The sequence below is a fragment of the Anabrus simplex genome, chromosome 8, assembly GCF_040414725.1.
Source record: "Anabrus simplex isolate iqAnaSimp1 chromosome 8, ASM4041472v1, whole genome shotgun sequence".
NCBI classification, from domain to species: Eukaryota; Metazoa; Arthropoda; class Insecta; order Orthoptera; family Tettigoniidae; genus Anabrus; species Anabrus simplex.
In genome coordinates this window covers 48,726,620-48,738,642 of record NC_090272.1, presented here as the reverse complement: position 1 = coordinate 48,738,642, position 12,023 = coordinate 48,726,620, and the positions used below count along the sequence as shown (strand labels likewise).

Sequence of the window (12,023 nt, the reverse complement as noted above, 5' to 3'; positions counted from 1 at the left end):
GCAAATTAAATCTCTCTAATTGAATTTATTTGACTCCCGTAGGCGACCTGCGCATCATGATGAGGATGAAATGATGATGAAGAAGACACATACACCCAGCCTCCGTGCCAGTGGAATTAATCAATTATTATTAAAATTCCTGACCCTGAAGGGAATTGAAACCGGGACCCCTAGGAATATAAAGTTGTTCAATTGACATATTTTCAAAATTGTTAGATCGATGCTTCCATGGCCCATAATGATAATAAGCTTTTGGGCTTTTGCTGTGTCAGAAAACACTGCAAAATTCTTTATGTTTCACAGAGAACTTTTCTCCGTGCCTTCAGAGAAAAATCTTGTCCGTTCATGAGCAAGAATTCTCTAATAATGGAGTTTTGAATTTACGAGTGCTTTACCGTTGGTCTATAGTAAGTGGTACTATTGTTCGTCACTAGATGGCTCACTGTGCACTAGCCTCCCGAGCACCAATTAAGATGTTTCTTGTTCCATCGTATGTGCATGCAAAGTAAACAGCAAGATCATCACACGAATCACGGAGGATTATGGTAGAAGAAATAATAAATAAAATAAAATGAGAAAATAAAACAAAGAGGAATGAAAGACTAACAGGACAGAAGAATAGAACAGAGCTACAGTATATAAATATGGTAAAAAAGACCTACACAAAGGAAAGAACAATATAATTTACCCAGTAAAAATGCAGACATGAAAACTGCCTGCATATGATGAGCTAGTCTGTCTTATATCCCCATGCACTTAATCTCCCCCATACCCTTTCTTAGTTTAAAAGAATATGTTTTAAAAGAAAGAAAGAAAGAAAGAAAGAAAGAAAGAATTGGGCAACTGAAATAACAATTTTCTAAATCACATTAATCAGCAGATTAGCTTCTTGCCTTATGGTGCCAATTATAAAATACTTGCTGCCAAACTCAGAAAAGGCAATTAACTGGCTCTATTTCCTTTAACATGCAGTGATTCCAAAGTAATGCTTCCTCTTTATTCTTCCCCTTTTTGTCTTCCTTAGCACTGTTCAACTGCTGCAAATCCATTGCAAATGGAGTCAAGTTCATCAGAACACTAGTCTATTAAATGTCACAACTTCTTGTTCTACCACTTTTCCCACATTTGCTGAGTTATGGGTGTGAACTGTTGATACACATGTAGATTTGGGTCCTGTTTTATGGCTGAATGTCCTTCCTGACGCGAACCCTACATAGAGGGATGTAATCACTATTGTGGGTTTCTGTGGTGGTTGGTAGTGTAGTGTGCCGTTTGAATATGAAGAGGAAAGTGTTAGAACAAACACAAACACCCAGTCCCTAGGCTAAAGGAACTAATCAGGCATGATTAAAATCCCCGATCCAGCTAGGAATTGAACCCAAGGCCTCTATGTTCACCATTCAGCCAAGGAGTCGGACTATTAAACGTCCCAACTAACAGCTTTAATGAGGAACTAGCCATATTTTTGTGTTCTACCACAAAGTGTTTCTTTCCAGGGTGACTGATTCATCAGTCTCATGAATATACCAATCTTTCCAAAAATATCACAAGAAAAATATACTGTGAGTTAGAATCAGCAGGAAAATCAATTTTGATAATTTTCTCAATAATTTTATGTAAAATGTTGATGGCATAATACTTCTTTTTTAGAAGTTACATGAAGCTCACAATAGTTAAAATAAGATGAAGTTTGCCGATATCTATCCAATATCTATAACAACATACAAAACTTGAAACATTCGGAGTACGGTACATCCCATTTGCCTACCCTGCAGTCCAGGATTAGCAAGCCTGTCTCTTACAGCATGACCCCGGGTTTGATTCCTGGCCACTTTGACCTTGATCAAGACCTTTGATTCAAGATCCACTCAATACTAAACAAGTGGCTGCATGGTTTGTTCACATAGCTGTCAGCTTGCATTTGCGAGATAGTGGGTTCGAACCCCACCGTCAGCAGCCCAGAAGATAGTTTTCCATGGTTTCCCAATTTCCTACCTTAATTAAGGCCATGGCTGCTTCATTCCCACTCCTAGCCCTTTCCTATCCCATCATCACCATAAGACCTATTTATGTCTGTGTGACATAAAGCCAATTATGAAAATAAAAAAATCCACTCAGTTTACATGAAAACAATTGAGAAGCTGACAGTGTGATAGCAGACCAAGCCTAGAAAGTCAAGAATAACAGCTGAGAAGATATGGTGTGCTGACCACAAGTCACCTTGTAACTTGCTGGCCTACCAACCGAGCAGCAGTCGCTCCTAGGCCGAGGCCCATCCTGGCTGTAGCGCCATGGAATTTGGATATACAATTGCATCGCTATCTCTTGTATGCATATTTTAGTCTGCTCTTCCCCTTAAAACTGATAATCAGAGCCAAAATATCACTGTAGGTTGGTAGTAACAGGGTGTAAGCAATATGATCAGCGATCAAGGAGGAACAGCAAGACGACGAAATGAAATCTAAGCAATATATAAGACATTATTTTTAAAATGTAAATGTTAAAAGTATTTCACATCTATCTTTTCAGAGCTGTTAAGTGTTCCTATTGTTCTTTAAATTATGCAGATTTTAAACAAGATTCTTTCAAATATTTTGCATATTACTAGAATTTATGAACCATTCATGGTAATCTTTTCTATCAATAATTCAGTAAAACCAATTATCTTATTTCATTTAATGAAAGATGAACTTAAAGATTAAATATTGAGCAGACCATCTCCTATCAGCTTTTATGTATAAATTGCTTTTATACTGCTGTACCAATCGGGTGATTGAACATATAATAAAGATAATAAAAATATGTGCAGAAAATACATTCACTTTCCTCAGTTAAATGCTTACACTACAGTACAAGGATCTCTTTGGTAACTCTCTCCTTCATCTTTCTCCAGACTATTCAAAGCAGCTTGGAAAATCACAAGGCTAAAAGCATCAAACATCTTTGGAACATCATTAACAAGGAGGGAGGGGAACGTCAGGGGCTTTCAGAGCAACAACAGGAATGTATTGCACAAAATAAATTGGCACAAAAATATCTCCCATCTTAACAGAGAACTTTAAAAATGACTACAGTTACTACCATTTGTATCCTATTTCAAATTTCATAGCACCCAACATTCACTTTTACTCTTCCTCATGAGAGAAAGTAAAAGATCTCAGTCACAGCACTTCACACAACATGATGTCCATTTCAATTATCTTCACAAGTTCCTGGTCAAGCTGCACACAAAGTCGCAATTATAATTTACATACACAAACAATAAGCCAAATAACTTGAAATGCTGGGCTATACATATTAAAACAAGAAACCATGAATTTTTCTTCTTTTTGTCCTCCAGGTGAATTTACACTAACAATAAAATTGAGGAATGTGATTCATAAAATGCATTATAATACTCTTTAACCTCACTATTAGGCCATAAGCTGAAATACTGCTTGCCATATTTTTATAATACTAACAATGAAAATATTGACCTTTCTTTTTTCTTCTAGCAATTTTATAAACAAAAATGAAATTATAAAACAGCGCATATAAAAAATCACATTTAAGAATAAGGAAATTATAATATATTAAGAGTCCATGTGAAAATGTATCTTTTTATGCTGCAAAAATGTAAGACCTGGTGAATTCTTTTTATATCAGCACAGCAGCTGAAATATTTAAATGAGTTAACCCTGTGTTCTTGTACTTCTCATTGGATCCATCCAGTATGGTATCCACTTGGAATTGATGCTTACAGCCTTATGATTTCATGTCATACCTAACAATAGTATCTTGCCATGACCAGCCATCATTTTCCGCACAAGTGTCAAAAAAGAATGGTTCCCTGGGCACATAAAATTATAGTACTTATTACAATATCAATTTACATATAAAATGATATATCTTTTGTTTCAAGTGCTCAGAAAAATGTCAATGTTTTGTTTCCTAAATCATTTACATCATCTTTTACCTTTAAAATCATTCTTCACTTGAAAGCTATCCACTATATTGCTATTTGAAAATATTGGACAAGCTTTAAATTGCTTTTTAAGTTTGTAAAAAATAAATACAATATCACAAAAACACTTTAAATTTGTGAGATTGTATTTTTGGAAACATTAAAAATGAACATGAACATAATACCATGTTAATGTTCTTCATTTTCACAAGTGATTTAAACAAAACAAGAACACATTAACAACTGGAATGTTTTGATGTTAAAAATAATATCCAACAAGTTTAAATATTATTCATTTCTTTTGACTGTCCCACATCCTTTCATACTCAAAATTAACACAATATAAAATGTTAACAATAGGCTAAACATAAACCAACAATTATTTTTATTATTGTTATTACTCATTTCAAGCTGCACAAATTTCATTAAATGGAGGGAAAAATTGCATGGCAGCCACTCAAAAGAGAGTTTCGTCTTTGCTTTCTCACATAGAAAACTTAACTGCTGCCAACCATATTCATTCAAACTTGCCATTTTACAGGGAATAATGACAGCCATAAAGAGGTGAACATGTACACGGAAGCGTCCATACGCATATCATCGGCCTATGGCCAGAAACAAGCAGTTTGAGGCCCCAAAAGACAGAATATACAGAGAAAGAAAAATTAAATAAATAAAGATCATCACAGAAGCATTGATTTTTTAACGCTAACATAAACAACGTCCCAACTTTCAAAACGGGCAAAATTTAAAGATAAAAATGTACATTTTTATTTAAAAACAGGATGGTAGGAATCCATATAAAATTATTTTAAAAGTCACCTCAAATTGTGTACTCATGTTGCGAGTGGCTTGGCGAGTGTGCGGTGTCCTTTTCAAAGTACTGTGAAACGCTTCTATTTACTCCGCGGAGATGAGCGGGTACCCACCGAACTGAGACCCTCGCCACGGCTGCGAGACCGGTGCAGTGTTGACAGGCCCTCACCTGCATACATACATACATACATACATATATAATTATTTAAACAAAAGAAAGAAAATAATTTATTCTATTACCCATACTCCTCAATTACCATATGTCCCATCACTCCAATATACATAAACATGGGAGAGGGGACATGACAGTTATGACAATTAATTCATTAACATTTTCATTTAATAATTGTTCTCCTGTTAGGTTTCTGATCTCAGCATTTCTAAAAAGAGTGATAGAGTAATTTACTTGAACACCATGGAAGGGAATGATATACACACAGAAGTCTTTCTGAAATAAGACAGATAAAAACATTTGTAGGAGTGGAAAGTGTATATTAACAATCTATTACTGAGATAATAATAAATTTAGACTTGGATAATAACTTCTTTCAGTTGTAATTCAAAAATAAAAGAGCAAAAAATGTTACTACCCTCATGATTTGAACCCAAAACCTCACTTTCTGGACAGATGCTCTATCTGTTCTGCTAGAGTTCTGCCTGCAAACTCCTCCACCCCCACCCCCCGTTCTCTCTCTCTTTCTTTCATGGGTCATTCAGGCAGGCTCAGTTAACACACCTCTGCAGAGAGTGAGGGATTCAGGTTTTAACTCCAAGGGCAGTCACATTTTTAGCTCACTTGTCTAGAACCAATAACACACTTCATTTAAAAATCTATTAATGTGCTTCCAGACAATATTTAGTATGAGGGGCGTTCAATATATAATGCAACACATTTTATTTCTCTGCCAATTTCGGTTTTTAAAAATTGGAATTTTGTTTGTGACATCTTTGAATATTCCCACTTCATCTCATAGACTTTCATTAATTTCCGATAGGTGGCAGCGCTATAACTAGCCTTTAAAATGACATCTGTAACAGAGGTGCGTGCCAAACAGAGAGCAGTTATTGAGTTTCTTTCAGTGGAAAACCAGGGCATCACAGATATTCAAAGGTGCTTGCAGAATGTGTACCGAGACCTGGCAGTGGCCAAAAGCATGGCGAGTCATTGGGCGAGGCATGTTTCATCATCACAAGGTTGAGCAAACCTGTCTGATCTGGACTCTTCTTTCTCATCCACCCTACAGCCCGGATCTCGCGCCTTCTGACTTCCATCTGTTTGGTCCAATGAAGGATGCACTCCGCAGGAAGCACTACATGGATGATGGGAAAGTTATCAATGCAGCACGACGTTGGCTCTGACATCGATCAGTCTAGCGGTACCATACAGGCCCTCATATTATGGTCGTGTAAGGCCACAGCATTGAACAAAGATTATGTTGAAAACAGCGTATTGAAGCAAAAAGGATCGGGGAATAAAATGGTGTATTTGAATCCTCAATAAAATTTACCTGCTTTTAGGAAGGAAAAAAAAAATGTGTTCCAATATACATTGAACTCCCTTTGTAGCTAGCAGATAGTGAAGGTTATACTACAAGAAGAATTTGTTCATGAAAGTTCTGATAATTGCTTGAACACCATGAAAGGGAATGATATACATGTGAAAAGGCATGAAAGGGAACGAACAAGTGCAAATCAAGCCATATGTAGATCGACAGGAACACACAAGAGGACAAACACAGTGACATCTGCAAAAACTGCTGTCTTCAAATGGATATGCATCAATCTCCATCAGTCCTAGTTCTTCTACATCAGGGGTTCCCAAACTTTTATAGCGTTGAACCATTAAACTTTCATACCTTCACTGTACCATCGAGTAATTATGGAGTTTCCAATGCTAAAATTTAAAATCTTTAAAATCCTACTATTTTATTGCCTAATATTAATCATCATCATTTCTTCGCTCCAGCAAGCTGGGTGAGGTTGTGTACGAGCCTCCTCCAGTTTGTCCTGTTCATCCACAGATGTTGTTCATAAATGCGAAGCCAGTTTACTCCTCTGATTTCAATGAAAATGAAAATCTGCTTCACCCAAACATCATGAGTTCTTCCTCTTGGTCTCCTTCCAGGAACATGGTGGTCAAAGTATGCTCGAGGAGTCTTATGGGAATCCATTCTTTTCATGTGTCCATACCGTTGCAATCTTTTCACTTCGAGGCTCTCCAGGAAGCTTCTTTCCAATCCAAGCTGTTGTTGGATATCCACATTCCTTCTTTTATCCATTTTAGTTCTTCGTAGACAAGAACAGAGGAACTTCATTTCTGTTGACTGAAGATGACTCTTTGTTGATGCAGTAAGTGCTGCTGCTTCCAGGTCATGTGTCAGTATAGGTACCAGATATATTTTGTACAAGCTGATCTTGGAAATTAACAGAAATGTTCCATCCCAAAGTATTTGACATACAGCGAGATAGAATGTGGAAGCTTTCTGAATTCCATTGCTAATCTCTTGATGTATGGTATTGTTTGAGGACAGAACACTACCTAAGTACGGGAAGTTGTCTACAATATCCATCTCCTCATCTCCAATTATTCTTAGATGAGCGGTTGGAGAGTTTCTGTTCATCATCGAGCCAATTGTCTTGGTTTTGCTGATTTTAACACCTAAGGTTGTAAAAGCTTCATGCCAAAGATCTAATCTAGCTTGTACTTCCGCTTCCATCTCACCCCATACTATTAAACCATCAGCAAAAACCAGGGCATTAGCTGTTGGATCCTTTCTTTTAACTACTTCTAAAACTTCATCCATTATGATTATGAAGAGGAGTGGTGAAAGACAACTTCCTTGCTGGACTCCACTCTTCGTTTCGAACCAACCAGACCTTCCATCCTGGACCTGGACACAACACTTGGTTCCATCTTATAATCGTTGTAATAATGCTATGATGTCATTGGGCACTTTCTTATGTCTCAAACTTTCCCGTATATGCCAGTATGGCACATGGTCATATGCTTCCTTGATGTCCAGAAAAATAACATTAGTAACTAGTGATTACACAATGAATGACTAAAATGGTACATAGATTATCTTCTTTTATTGGCATTAAAATAATAAATAACATTCTAATTATGTATTAATAATGTGTACACAATTATTTGGGGTAAAAACTACAACTTAGTGCAATTAATTATTCCTATACGAAGCAGTGCAGAAACATTAAAGTAATTTTTTTTATTGCAAGAATTTCACTTGTAAAGTGCAGGCCAACCTAACCAAGCACAGCTTCTTTATATCTGGCTCAATGTTTGTTACGGTACTTTTGGCCGTAAATCTGAATCAATTCCTGTATTTGTTTCTTATGTACACAAGTGGAGAAAATAAACTCTCACATAGGTAAGTTGTGCTTAACACAACAGAAATTTTACAGCTTTCTCAGAAATCAGAGAATATTTCTTTCGCCTCATCAATCAAATTCATCCTCTTCAAAATGTTCTTAAGAATTCAGTCATAGGATAGCTGAATATGTTCATCTTTTTGCTCTGTTGTCAGATGGTTGCAGAGTGTCCTGAGCAGGGAAGGGATCTCTGATTCAGAATCCTGATTTTAGATTTTCTGAAAAAAGTCCTTGAAATCTGATATTAGGCTCTCATAATGTTTAATTATATCATTCATCAGTTCAGGATGCACTTGTACTATTTCATTTACACTCATGAAACTCTGTAAGAATGGACACTATGACAAAGTTCCATTTTTTAATTCCTCCATAGAGAAATACATTTTGTTTCTCAAGACCTTTGTTTTGTCATGGACTGAGAACGGTGTGGTCTGCAGGCCTTGAAAGCTCTTATTTAGCCCATTAAGAAAACAAAATATATCTGTTAAATATGCCAGGTGGCAAAGCCTAATTTTCTTAAGAAAATGGTCCTGTAAGTCTGAAGAACTGTGGGAGAAAAATATTTGCACTTCTGAAGGAAGCTTAAAGGAAATGAGGCCCATGCCGCGAGCGTCAAGACGAAATAGCCACTATCACTATTGGAATGTGGTGAGGCAATAATGTCCCTTCATTGTGAGACACTTTCTCAAGACTGAATGTGTGCTCATGTAGTTCCTATCTTCAGAAAAGGCATTAATAATAATGTGGCTGTGAATGTTTGTAAATACAGCAGATTATCAAAGTAGATAATCATGGCTAATAATGCACTATATATTCTATGATATGTTAAAGGTACCCACAAACAATGTAACAGTATTTAACTACTGTATATCTAACTGTCAAATAGCATCTGTGATTGTACACATTACCAATGTACACTGCTGTGCAAAACTTAAGGACGAAACTAACTTTCGCATGTTGTGTCTCTGCCAAGTAACATAGCTCGATGAAACTTGATCCATACACAGGAAGAACTGCTACAGTATGGTACGATAGGCAACTGAGAGGAATATGTGATGACACGAACAGAAATGACACTTTCATACAGAGACAATAAATTACACTTAAGTCACTCCGACTCATGATGGTCCAATGGACATCACAAAAGAAGGAACATAGTTCTTAAAAGAGTGTGTGATCACCACAGACAGGAATGAATGCTCAGCAACATGTTCCCATGCTGGCCGCAAGTTTGGTAAGGAGTTCTTGTGACAGAACGTTCCATTTCTCCACCGGCGCTGGATGGTCGTCGGTACATGTGGACATGCTGCAATACGAATGCCCAACATGTCCCACATGTGCTCGATGGAATTTAAGTCACTATCAAAGGGTGGAGAAGGGTCCACCTATTCAATACCATTAGCTTGTATAATGTTGCCGTACGTGCGACAACAGAGTTCGGCACCAACAGCAGCAGTTTTGAAGTGTTATTTGATCTTCATTTTGGATGTGTTGTTCGAACTTCATCAATATTTTAAAATTTGGATTGTAAATTGAAACATACCAGATTGTCTAATTTATTATGTGTTGTATGTAAGTGTATGTTTTTCCAATTGGATCGTGGCTAAGATGGCCCAGTGTATATGTAGAGCCCTGCGTGGATATAAAAAATTAATCCACATCCGCACTTTCTTCACCCGCACCCGCGAATCGTTATCCACATCTGCACAATGGTTATCGGCAGATAATTTAAATATTTAACTACAGTAGCCTACATTACACCCAAGGTATCAAAATGGATGGATCTGTTAAAATAATACTATAGGCCCAACACCTGGAACCAGAACCCCTACAGTCGCAGGTTTATAAGGGATTTTTTCTTGCGACAACTACCAACAAATTGACATTTATTCCATGTTTCCATTAATTGTGGGCAGGAGCCAGTTAGGTTTAGGTCATATTTACGGCTTTATGGTCTCAAGGCTCTTTATATATTACTATTCTCCCACACCAGTGTCAAGGGTCGCCTAACCACAAGCAAAAACAAGAGTATACCTGAGTGAAAATCAATAAACATCATTATTTAGAAATTATCAGCAAAATTATTCGCACTGCCATACAGTTGGTATCTGCCAAGACACTAACTTCGCATTTATCGCGGATATCCCCATCCGTGCAGGGCTCTACGTATATGGGGTCGAAACTAGTCCCAATTATATAATGGTATTGAATAGGTGCACCCTTCTCTACCCTTTGATAGTGATCAATTGTCAATATGGACCATAATGAAATCCATACCCTATGATGGGATTTAAGCTGGCGGACTGGGCAGGCCAGTCCATTCCCCGAATATCCATCCGTTCTAAGAGCTCCTCCACCTGCACTGTTTGATGCGGTCGTGCATTGTCATTCATAAAAATTAAGTCAGAGCCGAATGCACCCGTGAAAAGACGAACGTGGGGAAGGAGTACAATGTCACAATAACGTTGATGGGTGAGTGTTCCCCGTTCAAAGATCTGGAGGTCAGTACACCCATGCAACATTATGCCTCCCCACAACATACAGTAACAGTTGGACCACCAAAATGATCAACAATGTTCCTGGGTGCATTATGTATTCCCGCCTCTCATGAGGTAGGGTATGTCCTAGAATCACTACTCAGACTGAATCTGCTCTCATCTGAGAAGAGCACTCCTCGTCGGTCCAGACCGCATGCTCTTGGCACCATCGCAAACGGTGCCGCCGTTGTGCAGGTGTCAACGGAACAAAGCGTAATGGCCGTCGGGCAAACAGACCACCCCATGTACTCATCGTGCCACTGTGGAGCATGAGATTGCAGTCCTGTTAAATGCAGTTTCAATTGCAGCTACTGTTTGACGTGAGTCTCTTCTTGCCTAATGCACAATGTAGTGATCAACTGCTGCTGCAGTTGCCTGTGGTCGACCCCCTCCTCTCCTTTGGGCAGCAGTGCCTGTGGTTTGGAATGCTCTCCATGCACATGAAACAATGCTGTGAACAATACCAAACTCCTGGGCTACACTCCTCCCACTTCGTCCTCTTAGTTTCCCGATGATTCTTCCCCACATGAAGTCATCAAAATGTTGTCTCCGGACCATGTTGTAATGAATATCACCACCATTGCGCACCGTGAAAGCTTGCTGATTGACTCACACTGTCTTGTCCTGTTCCTTCAACTGCATCGTTTTGTAGGGCCAGACCCATTTGGTGCTATAGTTGCGCTGACCTCACGCCAGGTTTCTGCACATGTGAGTTGCACCAAGTAGTTGATATGTTATGTTGCTCCATCTATCTCATCCTTAAGTTTTGCACAGCAGTGTATATTTCCACTCCATGTTTCATATCCTAACATAACTGACATAACTGACAGTTCACCATTGTGTTTTGTATTACTATATTTCAGGTATGCTAGCATGTTCAAAGCTGGCCAACACTAAACATCACAATGTGAATACATCTTATTATGTACTATACCAATCTGATTTCTAGGTTAACTTATAAGCCTGGTATATATGTAAAAACACAGTGATTTAGTAAACAAATTTGTATTGATTAGGTGGACCTAACCCCATACCACAGTTACAGCACATTACATAATATTTTTCTATCAACTGTGCATACCAGTACCCAAAAGCTTGTGTAGCAGTACTGGCCAAGTAATGAATTTCATTTTTGATCTACAGTGAAACGTCGTTAATGCGTTCCTCATTAACATGTTTTCCTGCTTAGCACATCGTAAATTCGAAGTCCCGATTGTCATCGTATTAAATCCATATAAAAATACCTCACTTATCGCATCATGAATTTTCATTATTACCGTTTAGTATGATCATATATTTCCTAGCCCTGAAAAAGGTATTTGTTATCCCTTGTGAAA

At 37.8% G+C, this 12,023-nt stretch overlaps 1 protein-coding gene across 1 annotated transcript in view; it reads right to left on the bottom strand.

The window, feature by feature from the left end:
* Window positions 1-2,040: 2,040 nt before the first annotated feature.
* Window positions 2,041-12,023, bottom strand: part of Khc-73 (Kinesin heavy chain 73) — a 471,364-nt gene continuing 461,381 nt past the window's right edge. Inside the window, exon 36 of the mRNA XM_067153111.2 lies at window positions 2,041-4,928. Coding sequence (XP_067009212.2) covers window positions 4,840-4,928 — 89 coding nt within the window. The 3' untranslated portion in view covers window positions 2,041-4,839. The remainder of the gene's footprint in view (window positions 4,929-12,023) is intronic.